Genomic DNA, 24,916 nt, shown 5'->3' with positions numbered 1-24,916 from the left:
ACATGCTCCACTGTTGATTCTATGAAATAGTTGTAACTGACCTACGAACCGTGTCGCACACAAGCTTTTGAATTCACTCCTGATTTTTTATATTATCGCAATTATAATATAATCGCAAATATTTGTGAACGATAACCTTGTTCTTATCGAAACCAGTGCAATTAATAAATTAGATTAAATTCTGCCGCACACAAAGATTTGACTGAACAGGTAAGTTTAATTTGTAGTCATATTTTGTTCTAGAACCTTCGTTTTGAATGCACGTATACATTTTAATGTCGTTGTTAACTGCCCATAATATATTATTAGCATTGATATGGACGTCTATGAATGAAGGTATATGTTAGTTACAAACGTCTTGCCCATGATCTCATATTTTAATGGGATTCCACTCTGTGTCATCAGGTATGAATTACATTAAACTATTGTTATTGTTAAATTCATTATTTCCATTTAATTTTTATCGAAATCTGTAACTGTGTTACCAATTTGTTAATAATAAGAGCACTCATGTTGGAGCACTATTGAGTGATCTGTGGCAAATAAACCAATAAGCTGTAAGTGTAGGCTTCCTTAAATAAATTAATAAAATTAAAAAGAAACTGAGCTTATTCACAAAAAAATGCCATCTAGCATGAGACTAAAAAATATTATAGTTTTAAAACCCTCTCATCAAATAACATAAACAAATTAAGAGTTATGCTCAAATACTCATGCAATAATAACTCTTAATCTCTTAATCCGAAAGTTGAATTATCATGATATCTTCATGTCCCCTAAAAGTTGTCACAAACTTATCTCTATCATTATCATTACGCATGTTCCAAGAAAAAATAAGTCATTGCTTGATGACCCTAAAAATCTGAGTCGTCATAATGTCCGGCTTGCAAAATTAGCACTCCTCATTTTACGTACACATCATCACATATTGTTATATGATCACCTGTGGGAATGCTGATTTCACTGACCTATCTACTAGGAGAAAGTACCAACCAGACTCCGAATTGAAAAAGCATTCAGCAGCATTGCATTCTTCTATCGTATGGATATGTATGACAATGCACTTTAAGGTACAATATTAAGATTTTCTCGCTTTTCAAATATCGGGTTGAAAACCAAGAACTATCCGCCTGAAAATAGTATTAAATTACTTCACAGAGTACCTTAACATCGTTTATTTTAATTCCCACAAGAAATAAATCGCAGTTTTCCATGAAAGAGTATAACAAAGTTTCGTCATCTGTAAAACAATAGCAATTTCAAGAATATAAGTTAATAAAACATTTCATGATCGTATGTTTTCCCTAAACATTTCAAAACTGCAAAGCTAAGTTACGTTAAGTACAACAATCAGGTATAATCGAGGTAGCACTTTTAGTTGTAGTTACAGCTTTTAATAATATTCAACAATACGCATCGATAAGACTTCGCACAAACATCAAACTACTGCTTTTAACTTTCTTGTACTTGCGATGTTTTCTTAACCATCTACTTCTGAAATATAAACGCATACCTAGAGTTGTGTGGGTTTTGTGATTTTGAGCTCAATTATCTTTAGGGGATTTTGTCACTTTGTGAACCTAGGCCTCAAAGTTAATTTTTTATACATTTTTTTTAATAGATGGAGCCTTCGCTATATGAATTTGTCATTCGAAATGGTCGATGATGGGACCTATGCACATAACAATCTATCTATACCAAGTTAATGAATAGGAACATATGTATTTACCTATATTTGTTTAAGGCCCCAAAACCCTTAAAACATAGGCTACATTTTATCTGCCTAGGAGCATTAGTCCACGGGATGTGAATGAAACCGCGGGAAAACAACTAGTAAATCATATTTGCTATAGAACACCATGCAGGTACATAATCCAAACCTGCGTCAACTATAACGATAAGTACGTAGTTGCAGACAGTTCAAACTTCTACTCATTAGGATTACAGACTTATTACTGCGTACAGTATGACCAATGTAGCAATTTTGTACAACGTCAATCCGAGATTTTGTGTGAAGTTATATCATACAAGTGTAAGTAACGATTCATAACCGATACATCGGTGCACGTCATTGATAGTACAAACGTAGGATACTACAATGTAGTGAAGTAATATTTTATATAATAAGCAACTGTTTAGTGATTTTGTGTCGTCCTTATTCTTGATGTAATGATAAACCCACGCGGGACTGTTTATAATAAATAGAACGATTGTCCAGTGATTAATTTGTCATGGCAGATCAATAATATGTTTGAAGATTTTTCGTAGTAAGTAGGTAATAATTACTTATTACTAGGTACATATGTAGTCCGCAATAAAATATAAGTAGGTAATGGCCTAAATTTGCCTAGCCAATGCAATCATACCTAGGTACTAGAGAATTCTTCTAAAGATAAATTAAACTAGAACTAGATTTATTTTATACATGACCCAATTTTTTTCTTAATTTTCGTCTGTTTGTGCAGGCTAAACTATATCACTGGCAAATTGCTGATGTAATAAATAGTAACTTATTACTTAAGCTACTTTTTATCCAGATTCATGAAGGAGTTTGTTTTAGTCACGGGTGAAACCGCGGGCATCGCCTAGTGTTTTCTAAACCCAGTATATTATGTAAGAAGCAGATGGGGTCCCAGGTAATCATACTAGGTACTTCCCCAGACATTCTAATAAAAGTTTGTATGTCACGTTTGACAAGCTAGGAATTACCTACCTATAGAATTTTAATCGTTTCCACTTATCTTAATAACTATTATCAAATAGAATATCCTTTATGTCATATAAATCAAGTCAATACTAATAATGACGTGACCAACTATACCCATGACTCTTAGCTAATAATGTGATCATCTTATGACGACCATAACCCCAAACCGCTTCTTCGCTGACTGACGAAAAACCTTTCTATTGATCAAAAATAGGAAAACTAAGGAAAATGCGGAAATGATTTTTAAACCAATAAAATATCTATTGATGTAATATGCACATAAATTCAAGTCAAATAAATTCGCGTTTATTGGCAGTTAGCCACGAAGGATTTTGAATTAAATATCAATCGTAAAATAATACAAGATTTCAGATACCCAAAAATATACCGAATTTTCTAACCAAGTTTATATTATTATTTTACAATCCCATTAGATAGAAAAGCTCCTAAATGACCCACAAATGTGTGAGCGGAAGCAATAATACAGGCAATTAGCGAATCAATAGTAGCCAATTAGATTATTGCAGGTTAATGGTATTTATTCTGCAAGGCGACATAGTACTCGCCGCTATGTGAGAATATACATGTGACTGCAGTCCATGTGACTCGCGGCTACAAATGCGTAGTTCAAACGCCGTACCAAATTATAAACTCTGTTTTATTGCATTACGTTCGTTTGTTTTTCCCGTATAAATACGTATATGAACAGTTCATTCAATCAATCCAGTTTACATCATTGATAGTAGTGCACTTTGAATTTATTAAAGTTCAGTGTCGAAGGAAATAAGATGTGAGTGTCTATATTCGATATTTTAATTTAAACTAAGTGTTAATTTATTGAGTGAAGTGAAAACTTATTGGACGTTATTTTTCTGCTGCTATTTATAAATGTTGTTGTGATTTTGTTCGTCTTGCTCTTTTAGAATGACAATTAATTTAATCGGATCATTATTTGCATCTTACTGTTTAGTAATCATTCAATTGTTTTATCGCTCATTATAATATTTATCGCGACGTACAAATACTGCACTCTAGATGCAACAATGTCTCAGTTAGGTTAGTAAATGTATGTTTCATTGTTCAGATTGAATAAGTAAGTCAAAAAGGTTGCCTGTGTTCTTACAAAGATTAGAGTCGTATAGAAAAAATATTTACTACGATATACAGTAGGATGATTAAAATAAATAAAAGTGTTCAGTGTAGTCACAAAATAGAATACCAGTTCCTCAATATTGAAGCCTGTCACATAGGTTTCAATCTTGCGGCCTAGATTTTCTATGAGCGAAGAAAATCCTTATCGGCGACCTTGTCGTATAGTAATAAATTCATGATAATGCAAATTTACGTGTACGCCTACACGGTGAGTGTATATGTGTGAGTTACGAGTAGTTGCACCGTAGCATCGATTTACGTATTGCCATGTCTTTTATTGTACCCTGGTACTTTTTGCCTTAACACTACCTTTTTGAAGTAGAAGTTTTGAGACTTAAAACTTTTTTGTCTTACTGTGAAAACATGTAAAGTTTGTAAACATTGCGTTCGTTTTTTTTTAGTGGATTGGAACTTGGAACTATTGCTGGCGCAGTTGACGGCCTTTCTATATATGTAGAAAATTAAGGTTATTGCGACTTTGCTTAAAACACACACACGGGACACATTACTTATGGCGTGGTGTTCATTTAGGATTTTTCTTTTCTGGTTAATATCAACAAAATATTCAATAATTATTTTCACATTCGTAGTTCGCCGTTAGATATGCGATATTAAAATGCGACTTGAGCATATGTATTGTAGTCGGTGCAAATGTAATTATGCCAACTTTATTGTAACTAGTTTTCGTTGACATTGTGACTCACCTATCAACGTTTGATGAGAATAATTACCTCATTGAACATTTTATTCCAACTTAAGTACGGATGGCAACTGCAGTGAATAAATTATGTAAAATCTCTTTGATGGACCACATTTATGTTCTTACTTGATCAGTACATATATACCTAACATAGAAACTAGTCGCAAATATACGTAATCAGTCTTTGTCTTTCCGTGAATACTAATAGAAAATGTATTTATCATCTGTGAACTCGCGTCGTGTGAACGAAGCCTTATGTTCAGATTTATAGACAGTGTCTGCAGTACAATGTCAAGTTCTTTTAGAAAGACTTGATAAATGTGGTTTTTACGTATTGGCACAGGTGTATCAAACGAATACTTTTAAAGGTATATGTCGCAGGGATATGATAAAAACGGGGATATGATCAATTCCCTAAGGGATTTGATCAAATCACGGAGGATGTTAAAATAGCAACACGATTTTATCTTTTCTCCAAACAAATCTAGTGAATTGAACAAATCCCTAAATTGGTTCAGTGAAATGACAAAAAAAAAATGTCAGTTCTTGTTTGGGTCGCGCTTGCAAACACTAGGCAAGCCGTAGGTGTCATAGATGTGCCTGTAAGAAAAATAATGTTTTATGTTATTCACGATGCCACAAATCAGCTGCATGTTTTAATAAGTGATTATTACAAATAGGCATATCATACGCAACTAAAATATTTTTTAAAGAAATTTTTGTAGATTCTTTCAAAAATTAAAATATTGTTCTGAGTAATCGTGATTTTTATATCAATATTTCCTTGTATTGCATACACCTGATTATCATAATTATGTAGGTATATCTTACCAAATAAACCTTTAAAATATCAAAGCAAAATTATTTTTGTCATTTCACTGAACCAATCTAGTGATTTGTTCAATTCACTAGATTTGTTTAGGGAAAAGATAAAATCGTGTTGTTATTTTAACATCCTCCGTGATTTGATCAAGTCCCTTAGGGAATTGATCATATCCCCGTTTTTATCATATCCCTGCGACATATACACTACTTAGTGAAGTTATATTACAGTCAGTGTTACTAATAAGAGAAAGCGCAAATAAAGAAATATCCAATCCAATGTAATAAGTAAAACGCATAAATTAACTATCAAATCTTAAAGTAAGTACATAGTAAGCACCTACTTTATAAGCAGCCAAGATGAAAACTCCTTAAGAAAAGAGTAGACTGTTCTTCCTCAAGGTCTGGTTGACCAATTATTATAATTATTACCCAAAACATAATAAGAATATCACTAAAAGTTAATAGCTACAAAAGAAAGTCTCAAAACCCACACAATTTCAAGAAACATCCCCACAAACACAACACAAAAAAACTCAAGCTATACATTACAAAAAAATACATAAAGCGAACATACATAAAAGTAAAGCGAGGTTTTCTCATTCTCAGATTGTTACCGGCGTGGGCGATACATAACTTTAACTTCCGAAGCACACGCTCTGAAATATTTATTCCTGAAACGTAAAGATCGGGTGGGGGGAGTGGGAGGGGGCGGTTTATCCCGCGGTTTCCTTCCCGCCGTGTTTTACTTCGAGAATGGGAAGTCGCCGCCGCCGGGTCGATATTGACAAAGATTATGTTGTGATTCGGTTGGATTTTGTAGTTTTTTATACTTGGGACCGTTGTTTATACCGTGTTTTACTTGGTAGTCGAAGAAGTAGTAGTAAAGATACTTTACAACAACTACTGCTGCAAATGGCATTTGCGTTTGCAATTAATTTCTACTGAGTCATAAAAAAGCTCTTTGCGTTTCAGCTTATGCTGAATATGTTATTTCGTCCACAATCGTTTTTTTATTAATTTAATAGTTAAAACTTATCTCAGATCAATGACTCTTCCCGAATTGTATACTTTCATAGTCACGTATTGCTATTCCTGCATAATAACGTAGGTACCGATTTGCAAAATGCTTACTACATTTCGCGTTAGAACAATAAAGTCAGAATTGCTCGTTCTCGAATCTCAACAGAAGTGTTCGTTACAATTCAGGTTACAAATATAACCGGTGTTTCAACCTACTTACACCTCTCATATCACAATCATCTCGCTCCTACTCTATGTCAGTTCCCCGACCTCCAATGGGGGGCTCCCCCACCGTTCGATTGTCTGCGGAGCTGCCCGCCGGTGCCATCTGATGTGCCGAGAGCACTCCAGATCTGCATAGATCGTTGCCTTCGTTTTTTCCCTATAGAAAAATCAATACTCACAGTTTCATAAAGTCGGAGACACTCCTTGATTTCATTACAGGTTAATTCTTGCGATTTTTGGAGACTTTGTTTTTTTCGTCCAATTTTGTTTGGGATATTTTTTTTTCTTGGATCTTTTTTTACAGGCTAAAGAGAAGCCTGTAAAAAATTTAATAGTTGCTACTATTAAAAAATTTAATAGTTGCTACTATTAAATATTTTCAGGAAACTATCTACAAACTGTTATAGCTACAATAGCACAACAATAAGACAAAACCATGGTACAATAGTATATGTAGGTCACCGATCCGTAGGCTGCAAACGACTACGTACATAATGTGAAGTGCCTCATCCCAAATCCATACCGAGCTTTCCGCCGCTACCACCCTCAAGGGGAAAGAGCCTCAAACACCATGCAATAAAGCCTTCGGATCCAGCAAAACAAATACAACGAACATTCCAATGCTAGATATCACTCGCCCCGCCCACACAGTTGGCATTACGACTGTGAGCGTTCCCATTGGTCGCCGCGAAGCCTTCTCCATTTCGAATTGGTTATTTTTTTTCTACAATTGAAATTGGAATTGTCCATTTGTTCTGTACGAGTGCGGTGCGCATGCGTCTCGGGGAGGCGTCTACGTCACGTAGACGTAGATACGTTTCGAGGGCTACGAATGTTTTATTGGATTCCACTCTCTGTTCCCATTCGCATTTCAGATTCAGATGTGGATTTGTTCTCGAATTGCGTTCAGTGCGCAGTCGTGATCATTCGTATAGATATTTAGAAGTTATATGGCTTCGTTTTATTTAGATGTTGGGTTTTTGTGATCTTGTATTTTTTGATAAGATATAGAAGTCTACTGAGGAGACATAAGTGATCAAATAAAGATACGCGCGTTTCTTATTAAACTATGGGTGGGAATAGTGAAACTAAATGTCCAGATGTAGAGATTGATTAAGATGAAATAAATTACATTATCAGAATGACAGTTTTAAAGTTCCTAGAGATATCTGAAAGCTCAGTGCTAATACTTTGCACAAAAAGTACGACATACTTCTAACATCACATGAATATCATTGTTCCCTAACCGAACATCGATGAACCGATTTAAAACCGCGTGAAGCCACTAAAAGCATTCCGTGAGAATTTCATCAAAACACGACAGCGTCGTATGCAATAATGCGTCCGCAACTCCGTCGGTACTTCTAGGGACCCTGAAACGGTACTGTGACACCTTAGTACTAGGTTTTACAGTTCAGAATGTGACGGCATGGAGCAGCGACAAGTGTAACACGCCGTTGGCATCCGCAGCTAGGTCTGTCCGGAACAATTTCATTTGCGACTGGGCGAGGATAGCGCTGTAATTACAACAACAATCGATAGAGGCGCCACCGTCTGCCGCACGTTTAATCTCGCCAGAATCAAAGGACCGTCGCCTCACACCCACCCTCGCACCCAACACAAACGTACGACATCACATACCTCGCTCCTATCCAGCAGCACGACATTCATTGCGCGCTTCCTTACGCCACAGATTCCACCCGCTCAAACTGAACAGCAATGTTTGCTGTCACACAGGTAGAAATTGTTCGAAACTTGCTCCGTAGTACATACTTTGTCTCCAAGCCTATATCTGCAAAGGTATGTTTAGATATCCCCGGAGCAGATAGTTGCATTTCCAGTCTGCTATACATAACTATTTCTGGAGTTTTATTAAAGCATAACATTGTAGCTATTTGACAAAGACGCACACCTGCATAGCTTGGCTACTGTTTTTGCCGTGTCGTCTCGGATGCGTCTTGATTAGTAATGCATTACTGCGACCTGTTCTAGTGGCGCCAATATGATTTAAGTCTTTACAAATACTTGTCTTCATTAGTTTTTTATCCAATTGAATTATAGAGATGGATCAGGATTTATTTTAAAATGTTGTCTGTCATTATAGCCAACGGAAGGAAAGTTTTTTGTAAATATGTAACTAAATAGATCTGAGTTTACGCGAAATACCACCACATTAATTTTGGTTGAACTTGTAGATATAAATCATTGTACTGTTTATAACAACAGCTCCAAATTATAATTAAAGTATCGATTAAAACGGCATCGATACGGCGAACTCTATCGAATTAAACGTGCATGGATGCGTGTAGTACTTAAATATCGATTGTCAATAATTTGTATGCGCGCAGCATCGGCTGCGGTGTTCAGACTTAGCTCATTGTTTTGCTAAAATTATGGCTTGCACCGGTATTTGTAGCTAAACAGCATTTACTACCATATTTCGTGCCCTATTAATCTAGTCTGGGAGGATATTTTTGAGTAATTGGATCTTAATTACCTACATGTAAAGTACAAACTTCATATTTTTTCGCGTTTAGGAATGGTAGATCTGACAGTCGTAACATAACTTATCTAAAAAGCTTATAATAAATGGGCTCACATCTTCATTAGTCTACTTCTCATCGTCTTGACCGATCGACTCGAGCTACGATTGGATTACACCTTCATAGCTACATCTTTGAAAAATCTTCTCTAACAGAAAATCCAGTATTTCAAGCACAACGAAAACGACTTAAATATATTGTTATAAATTCTATCGTATTTGTTTGCCACGTATGCAGTAGGTGGCGGTATGTACCAGCTCCGCGGAGTTGGAACACTGCAACACATATAAAGCAGCCTCCACGAAGCGCTAGCACTCGAAATCCTACAGATTTAGTACGTAACTCCGCGAAATCCGAGACCAAGGATAAATTATATTTTATTATACTTTACGCTGAGCTTAATTTGCTGGAAACAATTTCTAGGGTTTAAAGGTACGGCTTGTTCAATTAATATGTTTAGTGTTAGGTCACTTTTTGGTTGGTACTTATTTACATTATTATCAAAATTATTTCCTTTGCTGATATAATTTTATTAAGTATAGTTTTCTAAATTAAGAATACAAAAATTATTTTGTAGGTACTTAATAAGAAACTTCGCTTCAGATTTCTTGCATTTTTTGATTAGTACCCAATCTTACTACATTGCTTGCATTTGACCCCATTCAGAAATGGATAGTACTACCGCCTAACCACAGGAATCCTTGATTAATGGTTTGCTAATCACTGTTATACTAACGCGGAACTGAATGACCGTCGGAGCTTTTGAAGGGTCATTCAATTGAAATGTCCCGTTTGCATCACATCACTGGCTAATGTAACACGTGTTTAGGGTCATTAAAATCATTAATCAACAACGATGCTATTCCAATCCATACCCTAAATATAATCTGAGGGAATTTCATCCCTATCAACAAACAAGGAAGCATATTTCTACACGAGTAACCAAGTTCAGATATTGATACCTAACCGACTGTAAATAGATTGTTAATGAAATGAGGTCAAGGGCTACCGAACTCGCGAATCGATACTAAAGTTGTGTAATCGATTCGATTACAACATGAGTGGTTTTCCGCCTACCAACGTACGATGGCGAGTAAGTTGGAAGTTCCTACGTTACGTCCTAGAGGCTACGCTACTTATAGAATAGGAAGCGAGTGTAGGTAATGGCGCAAAATAGTGACGCAGTATTATTGCAGGGGGCGGTGGAGACCCCACACCCCGGCCGCGGCAGCTCGGGGTCCCACCCCAGAGCGACTGAAACGTCCACGAGAAAAATAAGATCCGTACTCCGTCCCGCTTATTCTTGGGAAAAAAGCTTTTTGTGTATTTTTTAGATATTCTTTAGGTTGATAGGTAGCTTCGTCTCTGTGTGAGTCAGTAAATAATGCTGTATGTACGAATGTCCGCTCTATGTGTTGTGAAATGATGTCGAGCACAGACATTTTTTCTTCATCTCTTTCAGACGTTTTGTAGGGAAATACGATTATTATTTGTAAGGACCTTTCTTGACGTCAGAGTCGCTTGTTTATTTTTTGAAGCTGTAGGTATTCACGTTATAGGCAGTATCAAAGTTATTTCGATGTTAGGTAACATTTCAATGGAATAAGATTTAAATTGGACCGGCACTAAAATAGGAAAGAAAACTTTATCCGAATAGTTTAAAAGCATATTATCCTCCAATCACGTTTTTTCTCTGATCTTATCATGTCCAGTCGTAAAATATGATACTAGCCTGGTATTGTTTCATAGGGTTGTCTGTAGCAAATATAGCTTGAAATTCTAAAAAAACATAAGCTTCTACTCTCTTGCAACCCGTTAGTAATTCCTTACCTAATTCGTACCTATTACTGACCTGCAGGAATCCATAACATTGGTGGTGGCTTCGAACTCATGCAATACCATCCCACCTACCTGTTGATAGGTACTGCTTATGGTGTTCTGTTCTACCTGTATTTGAATGAAATTATGATTGTTAGAATATATTTACCTTTACTCCGGTTAATATACTATTCACGATTTTAATGTCATATCTGTCAATATTTCTGTTGTTAATGTATAGTAAAGTCAAGTCTCTTGTCGTTAATTCTGAGCTTTCAAAACGCATAGAAAAAATATTCCCTTAATTCTAAAAATCTTAATAATACTATAATTCAGCAGGAAACAGATTTTTTGTGATGTTTCATTAATTTCCGTTTCTGTTAAATTCCTAGTGTTATATATAAAAAAATACGAATAAAACAGCTCTCAGAGAAAATCTTTAAGCTCCTATCTAACGATTTCTTTACTTAAAATAAATTCCTGCTTCACTAAAAATAACTTAACCCATACTTCGCTGCCCGGTGGTCGCAAAAACAACATCGTACAACAATACCCTTTAGACAAACAAAATTGACCTTACAGTAACAACTTTATAATTTCAAAGTACTTGAAGTACTGGGATCACGAACAACGCCATCTATTCGAAGTTAGTGAAACTTTGTGTGAAGAGCCTTCGCCCTAAATACCCGTGGTTTGGTTCCATGGTGTGTTGCTCTGTACAAGTACCTAAACATTTTCTGGCGGGAACGGTAGATGGTACTTATACGAAAAGTATCATGGGCAGGTTTTGAAAACTACATAAAAATAGCTTACAAGTTCAAAAAAAATGGTATATGAGGACCTTACAGAAGTTCATAATGTAGGTATGGGTACATCACTTTATTTCAGTTTTCAGTCCTGTTCAATTTCAGGAACAGATTTGTCAACCTTAATCGAAATCATTTAAAATAATGATTCCCATTTTTTCTTTTTAAGTACCTACTGTGAATGCGACTTTATAAAAAATAAATTTAAAAATTATACATTCGTAAGTTAATTCACTAACAGTAGTTTAGAAAATTATACATTCGTTCATATAATTTAATTCACTGAAGAGATTAGAAAACTATATTTTTACTAGCTATTGGTATAATTTCTTAAGAAAATTAAGTGCAATTAGTATCAGTTATGAATAATATAAAAGAGTTTCCTCAAAAGTGTCCATGATCTAACAATACACGGAAAACACTTTAAATATGTACCTACAGATGTCATCGTATATTAATCTCACTCGTATATTACGCATAATTCTCACTGTAAGTACCTATTTCCGCGATTCGATCTAATAAACGCCATGTACTTCATTATCTTAATAACAATACATAATATAGTGATATATAGAACGCGTAATAAATAGTGACCATTTGTACATAAGTGACTAATTTAGAGTCAGCTAGGTTATCAATGAACAAATCATTCAAGGCACATTTATATTAATAAAGCAATGCTAAAGGAAAATAATGCGCATTGATTTTAAAATAATATACCTATTTTATAGAATACAGAGTATTAAAAAAATATGTAATTTCTAAGCCTACGACAACTTGTCTTTTTATGACCTTAGTCATAACCTGCCTTAAGACCCAAAACATTGGACCGTCAATAAGAGACGATTTGAACCGTCGCGATGACTAAACGAACTATATACACCTCTCCTTCTTACGTACCAGTAAATGCATATAAAAAAGAGACAAGAAATAATTTAAAATTTAGACAATTCGTGGGGCATTGCACTCACTGACTGGTTGTGAGAGGACGAAAGTACGAATTTTTTTCAATAATAAGAGAAAGATTGTGCTCTGTGCAGGCACGCATTGCAATGCGTTTAGTGTTCGGCTAATGTACGGGTCAATTGGCTGACGAAGTTATAAAAAAAGCTATCATAACATCATTTGAATATTATACAATCGATATTATAATTGATAATGACATAATACCCCTACAATTTGTAGATGTCGCATCAATAAGTATTAAAAGGGATTTCTATTTCTAAACTCTATAACGCATCAGCTAAACGATGAAACTATCCTGAAACTTTCTTTTAAGAGAAATCTTTGAGTAGGTACAAATTCTTGCTTCGATGGAGCACTTATATCTAACGTACTTTTCTTTTAATGGAACATTAGACTATTGTGTTTTCTAACATCAAAATTATCTTCAAGCATACTTCATACAATTTATAAGGTGCTCAAAGATACCTCAGTACTTACCGATTCATTATCACTTTACAAGTAAGTACCTTATCAAAACAAGTTGAATAAAAATGTTGAGTAAGGTCAGGTGTCCCCCCTGACCATGACGATAATCTATTAACAAAGTGACGCAATGGGCATTCAAATATTTTTCCAAACTTTCACTTGGCCGTTGCGTCACGGGCTTAAAACAGGTGAGACCAGTAAGGTCGATGATCTGGACATCCAAGAAGGTTACGGATATTATCAGGCTTGCTGCGACACCTTCAGGGTTCCGTATAGAAATATCATTTTTCTTATAGGTACTCTAACACATATGTTTTAGTTAGGTACAGATCTTAGGAAAGGAAAAGTAAGTCCCCATCAAACCACCGAACAAAGTTAGAGTCTAATATCTAATTCGAGATTTCTTTTTACAAATATAGTTTTATCTAATCCTTGAAAATCATGTTCGGAACCCTAAAGTAAGTGATAAAGATAGCTTCCAAAATATCGTGTTGTACTTTAATAGCCAATAAAGAAATATTTATTCAGTCGTTGCACCAAAGAAAGTGATTTCGAAACGATGAGAGTACAAGCTACGCCCACAACTATATATATAGTTTTATATCTAGTTTGTGCTTGACAAACGTATGTCCCAACATTCACACATTACTGGAGGACTATTTGGAAGCTTACAGTATCAATATGTACAGCGACAGAGAAAAACTTATTGATTTTAAAATTAAATTAAGTGACATAATGGGGTCTTATCGCCAAGATCCATTCCGAAAGCTCTTCCAGACGAGAGAACGAAAAGATGATGATATGCATAGACTCGACTTAGCTTGTTCAAGACTCTTAGATACTATAAGTAAACACGTTGAATGTTCATAATTCGCCATACCTTTGTATTAAGGTAAACGTACCAATACTCGTCGGATTTCGGAAATCACCGACTTTGAAGCGCTACTGTGTGTAAAATATTCAATATAAAATGAAAATTTTTGCATGACGTGTTAGAGTATTTATTCGTTATTCTAAGTAATTAATGTTTTTTTAATCATTTTCATGAATTTATGTACTTATTAAGGCAAAAGTAAAAAAAGGGCGATTTGTACCAATAGTCGTCTGATTTGTACGGATACTCGTCAAATATTCCCAGTACTCGTCAACTTTTAATGCTAATGTGAACTCTCTGCTCTTGAACATAAAGTTCAAGTTATGTAAATTTTTTTTGTGCTTGACTTTGTTAAGCATACTTGTGCCTTTGAAACATTAGGTAGATAGATAGAAAACCAAATCCCTATTTAGAATAGCAGGTCATAATCTGTTAGAAGAGCAGGTATTCAATAAAACAGATACATATTTACATTTTAATTTATATTCCTATCTATCAAACGCTTGGAATCACAAAATCAGTCTATAAAATATATGTTATATTTCGTAATCAATCATATAACCATGCAGTCATGTGCATATGTAGCACGAGTAAAATTATTACTATTAAAATATTTAAATTGTAAAACCAATATTGTGTTTTCCCAAAATGTATATACAGCCTTCGCTCCTCTCCCTTATGGAAGCAGCCACATCTTTTAGACAGAATTGACTAAATTATCCGTACTATCCTTCATCTCTTTTTAATTTGGCCTTGGACGACCGAGCTTGACTTCAAGCCACCCTTTTTTTTTAACGACGTCAAAAATCATCAAATGACCCCTCCCGCTGTGGGTTAGCAGCGGTGAGGGAGTGTCAGACTCTTACTGACTAAAAACCGTCGTGTTCCGCCATAGGCCTTTTATGTACCAGGGCCGTGGTATCTCTTTCGAACAACCCGCAGCCCCCGCTGGGGTTGCTGACATCTCTTTGAGGAGCGCGTGGAACAACGCGCGCCGTCGACACGGGCGCGAAGCCACCCTTCCGATCAGATTCGGTGGCCTCGGCGTCCGCAAATTTTCCAGTTTAAGTCTACCGGCGTTCCTATCCTCGGTCTGCGGCACTAAGGAGTTGACCAGCAAAATTTTAGCCCCTTCACTGGTCGATTCTGAGGTGCATGGTATGAACGCCTGGAAAGTGGCTTACCCAAATACAGCCTTCCCTGACAACCCGGCTTCCCAGAGACAGTGGGACGAGCCGCTCTGCAGATTGACGAGACTAATTGAAACATCTGTCAATACTGCTGAGCTTGCCCGCCTACTGGCTGTGGGAGAGTGGGAGTCAGGCTATGGCTTCACGCACTGCCGTCACCCAGCGTTGGGACCATGCTGGGTGACACAACATTCCGGCTCGCTACATGCCTACGCCTCGGCGCTCCCACTGGGGCTCCGCATTGCTATCAGTGCGGCGAATCTGTGGACTGCCTTGGGCACCATGGTCTTTCCTGTGGCAAAAGTGCTGGTCGCATGGCACGACAAGCCAGCATAAATGACATGAAAATGTGGAGTCCACTCGTGACCAAAAGGCTGGCCTATACTTCGGCCAAAGGATATGCATTGCCATCCAGCGTGGCAATGCAGCCAGCCTTTTGGGCACGATCTCCGCTGACAGCGATGCGGATGAATTTTTTGATACTTAGTTTTAATATTTCCCCCTTTATTATTTTTGTAAATATGAAAGTCTGTGAGACCACCACACTGGTCAATTTTGAGGTGCCATGTCTGACCGAGGCTTTAAATGCTTGGAAAGTCGTGCAGCCGCAGTGCCGGCCGCATACCACGACATGCTAACATCAACGACGTGATCCGTCGCGCTCTTGTTGCCGTCGGCGTACCAGCCGTACTCGAACCAAATGGCTTGGTACGCGACAATGGCAAGAGACCAGACGGCATTACGCTATTTCCGTGGAAGTTGGGTAGGACTTTAGTGTGGGACGCGACATGCATCGACACTCTTGCGCCATCTCCCGGAACTCTCCCATCCCGGAACTGCATGTTGTGCTGGCTCCGCCGCTGCACAAGCAGAGAACCTCAAGCGGCGCAAATATAGTAACCTTATATTCAAGTACATGTTCAAGCCGTTTGGGGTTGAAACTCTTTGGCCGTGGGGTCCGAGAGCCCGCCTTCTTGCTAAGGATATTTCCCAGCGCCTGGTTGACACTTCACGGGACCCAAAGGCTGGCTTTTATTTCGCACAGAGGTTGAGCATTGCCATCCAACATGGCAATTCTGCCAGCCTTTTGGGTACATTACCCAGTGACAGCGATGAGGAACAATTTTTTGATGCACTGTATTAGTTTTCAGACAGACAGAGCTCAAGATTCGTGCCGATAACTATAAGATTACTCTTTACCCATCATTATCGAATACGATAAGCAAAGCAGTGACAGCGATGGAAGCTACGTCATCTTAGTTTTAAAACTGATTTTAATATTTTTTGCGTCAAAACTAGTTGAATGACATAATTTTTATACAGGCGCTATTAAAGCAAGTTAGGGAGACGCGGTACATACGCGTGACGACATGCAGTTATTTTAAACAAAAAGCATAGTGTAAGAACAGTCAATTTTTGCTTGCCACAAATTGTAATCCAAGCGTAGTAGAAACAAAGGCTAGTGGTAGTTGTACCCAAAGCGGTAGATATGTATCGTGTGTCTTTAATCGAATGGCGGAGGCCTACAGCGGCCAATATATACCTAAAAAAAACACTCGTAGAAAATGCATACTTATAGGAAACAGGGGATTTAACCATTAAGAAACATATTAATTGAATCGAATAACATGACTGTGTACGTGCATCTAGAACCAGGAGAGTAAAATGTACCCCTAAGAAAAAGCTTTAAAGAAACGCAGTTTTATCAACAAATGTAGTCTAAACCTTAAATATGTTTGTTCTAGAGAGATAACAATTTTGTAAAAGTCCCGATATTAGCTATTTATTCGCATTTTGTACTGTAAAACACAAAATATCCTCATTATGACGAGTTTAGGTGCAACTTTTGAGCACGTCCCAGTAGTCGTCATAATAATTCTAAAATTGACGGGTTTTGGGTCAAATAGGAGTTTTAAAGTACCAATAGATGTCACATTAAAAAAATATATCTTCTATGTTAAAAGTATTACAAATTGCATATTACATCGTTAGCAAATAAACTTAACTATCTAATTAAACAAAGAAACATACCACAGACCCCACTGGAGTTATGTAAATCAAAGCACAAAACCACGTGCTGAGTTTTACTTTTGACAGCTGAACTTCACGAAAAAACTATTTTGTTAGGGCACACACTTTTCGAATAACATATCTCAGACGCCATGAATGTTAAAACCCCGTATTGTAATTTCAATTGTGCAATATATTATCAACAATATGTTGACATATAAACCGGGCCATTTTAAGTTCAATAGAAATAATAAATAAAAGTTTTTAGATTAATTGACGACTATTGGGGCATGACGACTTCACCCGCGTTTACCTTACGTCTAATGCTTCTGATTTAAATAATCTATCTTAGGATTTACCTACACGATTGGTTTGATTCCTCTGACCTCTCATGGCTTCATTATTGAACATTTTATCGATGTAATAATTTCCAAAATATTCGGTTTGTGATTATTTCTTAACATTTAAAAAACACACTTGTTTTATTTTTAATTCAAGTCAATTATCGGAAAGTGAATAAATATTTGAAATAATCTCTCGTTATTTGGAACGAGTTCAGTACGTAGCTGGTACAATAAAGTTCCCTAAATATGAGCCCTTTTTCCTGCTCTTACACGTTCGGCGGTTGAACCCATTCGGGGTGACATTGCTGGTGACTACATTGTCGACAGTTTTGATACTTGGAAGAAACTCTTATGTGGAGTTTTTACGCCATTTCTTCTTCCCAGCAAAAAACACGTAGGAAGTTGCGAAGTGGGCGTTTCGAGAGCTGATTTTTGGAAATTTCGAGGAGCTGTTTAACAGCAAAGTTTGAATAACTAATTTTTAATTTGACTTGAAAGTTAGTTTGCTATCTAGGTAGATAAAACTGTTTCAATCCACTCCATCCTAGAAAGTAAAGACGTTAACCAGCAGATGATAAATTAATAATACTCGCGTTACATACCTACTATACCTAGGTACTCTTAAACCAATAAAATACCTATAATCTAAAATAAGTGCCAAATAAAATAATACCCCATTCACATTTTTTACTTTCAGTACCTACTTACTGAGAATTTTGAAATCTCAGAAGCCGAAACCATTCAAAGATGGCATAGTTCTTTTTTAAACCCATCTAAAACATGTTTAGTACTTAGTTGTGTGATTTTGTAGAAATAGCATGGGAAATTCTAGTAGACCTTAATAAACTAGCCTCCCTTTATTATTTTTCATTTGAATCTTCGTAATTCGTACATTTAATTCATTAATGCTCAATCCTTCTCCGTGTGAGAGGAAGCCTGTGCCCAGTAGTTGGACGATAAAAGGGCTGTAACAGTAATTCGTACATTGTTTGCTTTTTTTACGGATAATAGTTTTAGTTTGTCTGCCTGAGGTTATGTATAACTGTGCACATAATAAAAAATCTTCATTAAATATGAACAATGATCAAGAAGGTTGGTTCCACACAATGTTCAGTGCACTTGCATTATGGCGTATGGACGCACTGATGCACCAACTTGAATTTTTTTCGCGAGTTTTAACTTTGCCCTTGAAATACGAGTTTAGATTACGGCGTGCATATTTTTTTTGGTTTAATGCATACTTTACTTTATTATTACTTCAGTTCAGTACATGTATGTTAATGGGAATTCGGGTAACCTGTTTTGATATTTGGAATAAAACCAAGACATTAACGATGTTTATTTTGTTGGTTAAGAACTAACTATTTTTATACGTCATAGTATATCGATTAATTGTTTAGTTTTATGTAACACTTCTTAATGACACGTTGGGTGCCACATTTAAATTAAAAATCTCTTGTATCTTGTTAGATTAAGGGATTTTTTTACTTCTTATAAAATATATCTCAATTGTCTTATCTTCTCGCCTGATTAGGTATTATGGCTTATAAATATAGCTCCATAATAAAAACCAGATTAAACAAGCCCTGCTACGAAATAATTATTAGCAAAAAAGTATCTAAAACTAAACATACACATTAATAGTGACACAATAAACCAAATAACTGTAACTACGTCATCTAATGTTATGCGTGTCGTGGACAATATAAATCACATTATGCCAGGTCAGGAATCCTAACTCAATTGAGTAGATACCGTCGACGCAAACGCTTTATTAAAAAAATACAAAACCGATGTGCAGACGCAGGGCAATGCACTTTTTCGTCGACGGTCGAGACGTTGCGATGCAACGACTGCACTCGTGCACCGAATGTCAATTCTTTCCGTCGTCAAACATGAAAAAACCTTTACTTACAGTACTTAATAAAACTAACTACCTGAAACTGAAATATAAACTATAAAATCTTTTATAACGATCCCGTATTTAAAATCTTGCAAAAGCTCTTAAAAAGTTAAGATTTTCATTTATTAACTCAGTTGTATAATTTATATATTTAGTTAATGGCATCATTCAAATTCTGAAACAAAATAACGTTACGAAAAACTATATGCTCATGTAGGTATATTCATTATACTTATTGTAATACCTATGTGTATTTATTATTTACCAACTGCAAACAGAGCAATTGCAAAAAAAAAACGCCGGAGATGAATACACTTTTAATACCAGCTTAACATATCTTTTAATAGTTGGAATAGACATCAATCAGTCGTGCTCAAATCAAGAAATACATATGTAGAATATCGCATTCTGAACGAATGTCACTTTAAGTCGCCCTAATATCGATTTTCCTCTCGTACATAAACCTGAGCCCTGTTCAATATTGTTTTTTTTTTTTTCTTTTAAAGTTTTCATAATTGCGTCATGATCATTCACAACTCTACAAACAATCAATGGCAATCTCTAGTTATCATAAAGCATAACTTATGACCTTTCTATTTCACAATGTCTTATGGGAATAGTAAAAATAGAATAAATAACAAATGATCTGAACATTTGCGCAACGGACTTTCCTCTTCCCCGGGGCTAGAACAAAGTTGTATAAATACAGCTCAGATGAAGGTCACCGATTGAAAAAAAAACTTATCACAAAAGACTTTGACAAAAACACAGACGTAATGATCCCATACTGATAACGCTGGCCTATTTTGGTTAGCTTAGTATGAAATCGTTACATTGTTACAAAATTACTCTAAGAGGAAAACGTTGCCATTTAAGACTAAGAAATAGGAGATAATATCTATAGACGACAATCTTCTATGCAATGTTACTACTTCCTGTATGAGTTTACAATAACATTGAATTTTGGCTTTTTGCAGATTCAAAATGAATGATCCGGAGCTGTACAATGTAGCAAACTCGTTACAAAAGAAAGGCGCTATCCAATGTCTTAATGAATATGCGAAGAAGATCAATTGGAAGAACATTGGGGATAGCGTGATAGACCTGGGTTGCGGTGACGGCAGCATGACCGTTATTTTGAAAAAATACATGCCGAGAAACTACAAGAAATTAGTAGCTTGTGATATAAGTGAGAAAGCTGTGAAATATGCAAGTGAACATCACAGCGATGAAGTGACCATGTTTCGAGTACTTGACATCCAAGGGGATCTGCCCTCAGAGATGTATTCAGCATTCAATCATGTGTTCTCTTTTTATGCATTGCACTGGATACGAAATCAGGAGTAAGTTTTTAGATGTTTGAAAAATAGGAAGAATGCAATAAATCAATCTTTATCTTTGTTTATTCATGCTAGTATCACTACTTATAAACACCAGATACTGACCTACGTTACAGCGATTTTAGATTCACGTAAAGATTAGCTTTCGTAAAATATTCTTCGGAGAAAGATTATTGTGACACAATTTACAATTAAAAACAGAATGTCTAACATCTATTTTTGTTTTCAGGAAAGCTTTTAGAAACATTTACAATCTTCTAGAAGAAGGCGGTGACTGTCTCCTCATGTTCCTCGGGTACACGCCAGTCTACAGCGTCTACAATGTTCTAGCTCAATACTCCAAATGGAAGTCCTGGCTGAAAGACGTCAATACCTTCATATCACCGTATCACGACATGCAGGTACTATATATTTACTTCTATTAATTCACTACATGCTAAAAACTAACTACATAATATTACGGTATTTCTGGTAGTGTTAATTGATTCATGGTCAAGGTCTACCTATGTTTTGGTGTTGTTGTTGTTTTTGAAGTACACGATTTGGATCAATATATTTTAATATCTGCTTGTATAGTACCTATAAAACAGAATAATCTTTTTATATAATGCCGGCTTCCAAAATACTGTTACCTACAATTCCACGTCAAAGGCCGTCAGGTGGTTTTAAGAAAACTCTGGCACCAGGGCTTATTAGCTAATTAAATCTGCAGCTGAGATAAGAAGAACATATTAGTACCTATATGCTGAAACAAGCAGTCAGTATATAATACTTAGATAACACGTGATCATTCATAACCTGCAAACACTAATATCTTAAAATCTAATCTTGATGTATCTCTAACATTGTTGCAAACAGGAAATTGAGATAATACATAACTATTATTTACAAAGACTATGACGAAATCAAATCTGACAGTAGTTAAATATTACAATTATTGTTTTGGGTATCTAGAAAATTTTCGCCATAGATTTAAATATTCGAAAATCTTGTAATAAAGTACTAATCTTACTATACCTATTTAATTGTGTTTTTTTTTTATTCTCAGGAACCCGAAAAGAAAGTAACACAAATGATGGAAGAAATAGGATTTAGAAACATCGATGTGAAATGTAAAGATATGCTATTTGTATTTGACAGCGTGGAAGCTATGAAAAGTAAGTTTGATTGATCATTTTTACCCCTAGGTTGTAGCTGCGACCGAGAATTGTATTACTTTTGAGGCTAGTCGAGATGGCGTATTTAATGACGTCACTTCTTCTTTAATTAGTTCCCCGAAATCAATACCTCCTCAATTCAGTTCAATATAGTCTCAATACTTTTATCTATGAATTAAATTAAAAAATCAATAAACCCGTTCAATACGAGTCGATAAACTCCAAAAAAAAAACAGATTTAGTATACGAGATAGCGTGATATCCATCGATCGTAATCTAAGTTGTTTATGCTCCCAATGATTTCATATCAAACTCTAGATTTGTTTCTAAAATTGCAAGTCAAAAATTATAACAGTAACCTTTTTTCAGATACCGTAAAGGCGATAGAACCATTTGACATGCCAAAAGATGTTTACGAAGAATTCATGCAGGATTACTACGCGGTGGCACAAGAATTAGGCGTCGTTGAAATAAACAACAACAATGTTGGCGAACCTACGATAAACTGCAACTACTGTCTATTAGTCGTCTGCGCAAGCAAATGATCCATTTGATCTGTTAACGGCGAATTTCTATAACTTATCTGTCCATCGCTTCGATATCGGCTACTGATGAAGTATATCTCAATCTCTAACCGCAAAATAACGGATGGTTCGGTTATAGAAATCCCCAGTATGTCAATCATTCTTCTAAATCACCCTTTGCCGAAAGACGGAATATTATTTTCCGACTTTCGCCAAAAGGGTCTTGCCATATTGAAATTATGCGGAGAAATCCGCCTTAGATCTGATTATTCTAAACCGCCTATATTTTATACTTTCCTGAATTAGGTTAACATATTATTAAATTATACAGATTATAATGTTATACATTGTGAACTGTCGGTGTGTTAGGTTGTAGCTACTTGTAAGGTCACTTGTAAGGTGTTTGTAACTGCCTCGTTGGTCTAGTTGTCGCAAGTGTGGCTGCTGAGCACGAGGTCTCGGGTTCGATTCCCGAGTCGGGCCGAAATCGCTTTGTGGGTTTTAGAAGACTTTCACAAAGCAGCCCGAAGCCTGGAAGTTGGTGATTGATTCACCCGTGCATCGGAGAGCACGTAAATGTCGGTCCTGCGCCTGATCTCTTTCCGGTCGTGTCGGATTGCCGTCCCATCGGGCTATGAGAGTGAAGGAATAGGGAGTGCACCTGTGTCTGCGCAAATGCTTGTGCACTATAATATGTCCTGCGCAGTTGGCTAATCTCCTTACATGAGAACAGCCGCCGTAGCCGATAATCGGCTAGGAGGACATCATCATCACTTGTAAGGAATCAAAAATGTTAATAGATTACAATCAATTGAATTTTAATAACATACTGTTATATTGTTTCGTGAAATATTTCTGAAATTAAATTTTCTAACGATCTTCATGGAAACTTGGTAGGTAAACACACAATTAAAAATATTTTAAATACACATCATCAAAACAATGAGCAAACCCAAATCAAACAGACAGTTAATATTATCAAAGTAAATCTGAACCGATTGTTATCATTGATATTTTTTTGTGAAATGTTATTGTACTATTCCAAACTCAATAGAAGATCAATAAGACCGCTGATATCAGTATATAGAACGCATATGTTTTGATTTAATGTCACAAAACGTATTATCCTCATTTATTTATTTTTCAACATATAAATTACATTTTTAAATATAAAAATAAAAAGCTAATAAAAAGCGTGTAAAAAACATTTATCGCCACCGATATCGGGCACAGGGTCCAAGGTACCGGTGGTTAGGGTCCCAGAGACAGAAAGAAACCTCATAATACGCGCCGTATCAAGGAGTACTGCCTTCTGAATCAGTCCCTTGATCCAGCCGCCTAACGAGAGCCTCATGAGATTAGGTTTAAATAACAAGGCTAATGGTATTTTAGATTATTTGTTACTCTTAGGTTAAATTTTTTCCAAGCTATTATATCGTGTGTTTGTGATACATAAATCTATCTTACACTGGGCCGACTGCAGAAATTACTAAATAATTGGGTTTCAACTCTTCCCCTATACAGATATTTCCATATCACAAAAAACATTAATACAATTATATTCCAAACCTTGCGAACGTCATAGAAAATGTCTTTTGGCGAATGCTCAAGAAAAATAATCTCCGTTGGTTACATATTAGACTGTAATCAGGGCAGGTATTATTCCCATAAAATGCCCATTTTATGTAATTTATTGTACTGTATCTGATCACTGTAAATTGTATTACATCTGAGTACTTCTCTACGTTACAGAATACAAATTGAAATATTATTTAATTACTTTTCTTTTCCGTGCGTCATAAGATACACGTCATAAAAAAATTCTGCATCGCGGTCAGTGGATCTGTACTTACTAGCTTTTAAGTTTTACTGGTTATAATATAAGTTAAAAATAAGACTTTTACATTGTTGCTTTCACGATTAATAAATACTTTTTCTGAATTAATTAATCATTTTATTGACGTAGGATTCTTCTTCATTGTTACCAATGATGCAGTTATTTCACACACTAACCTATTATCCTAAATCGAAATAATGCAAATAATGTTAGTGATTGATCGATATGTCACAACACAGTTAGATAAGAGAAGTTGTTTTTCTATATTTTTCGAAAATAAACCAAATTGACGGCTTATCACGCACTTTTACACAAATATAATAAAGAGGAAATATTTTTTGGTTGTTTGTTTGTAAAGGCTGCGAAACTACTGAAACGATTTGAAAAAATATTACACCGTTGGGAAGCTACACTATCCTCGAGTAACATCAGTTCAAAATAAAAACAAAGTCGCTTTTTCGTCCCTATATCCCTATGTCCGTTTGCGTGCGTAAATCTTCAAAACTACGC

The 24,916-nt window shown here is 35.8% G+C and overlaps 1 protein-coding gene across 2 annotated transcripts; it reads left to right on the top strand.

The window, feature by feature from the left end:
- Positions 1 to 48: 48 nt before the first annotated feature.
- LOC124630122 (juvenile hormone acid O-methyltransferase-like) lies at positions 49 to 24,514 on the top strand. 2 transcript variants are annotated; one of them, XM_047163857.1, is made up of 6 exons: positions 49 to 210; positions 20,526 to 20,891; positions 21,118 to 21,289; positions 21,937 to 22,045; positions 22,415 to 22,956; positions 23,351 to 24,514. In XM_047163857.1, the coding sequence occupies exons 2-5, from the start codon at positions 20,533 to 20,535 to the stop codon at positions 22,588 to 22,590; spliced, it is 816 nt and encodes a 271-aa protein (XP_047019813.1). In that variant the 5' UTR covers positions 49 to 210; positions 20,526 to 20,532; the 3' UTR covers positions 22,591 to 22,956; positions 23,351 to 24,514. The 2 variants fall into 2 exon arrangements, with proteins under 2 accessions (XP_047019813.1, XP_047019814.1); XM_047163858.1 differs by lacking the exon at positions 49 to 210 and adding an exon at positions 3,313 to 3,497.
- The last annotated feature ends 402 nt before the right edge of the window (positions 24,515 to 24,916 follow it).

The sequence above is a fragment of the Helicoverpa zea genome, chromosome 4 (assembly GCF_022581195.2).
Source record: "Helicoverpa zea isolate HzStark_Cry1AcR chromosome 4, ilHelZeax1.1, whole genome shotgun sequence".
NCBI lineage: Eukaryota > Metazoa > Arthropoda > Insecta > Lepidoptera > Noctuidae > Helicoverpa > Helicoverpa zea.
Note: the sequence above shows the minus strand (reverse complement) of the source record. Positions and strands in the feature narration are given on the sequence as shown.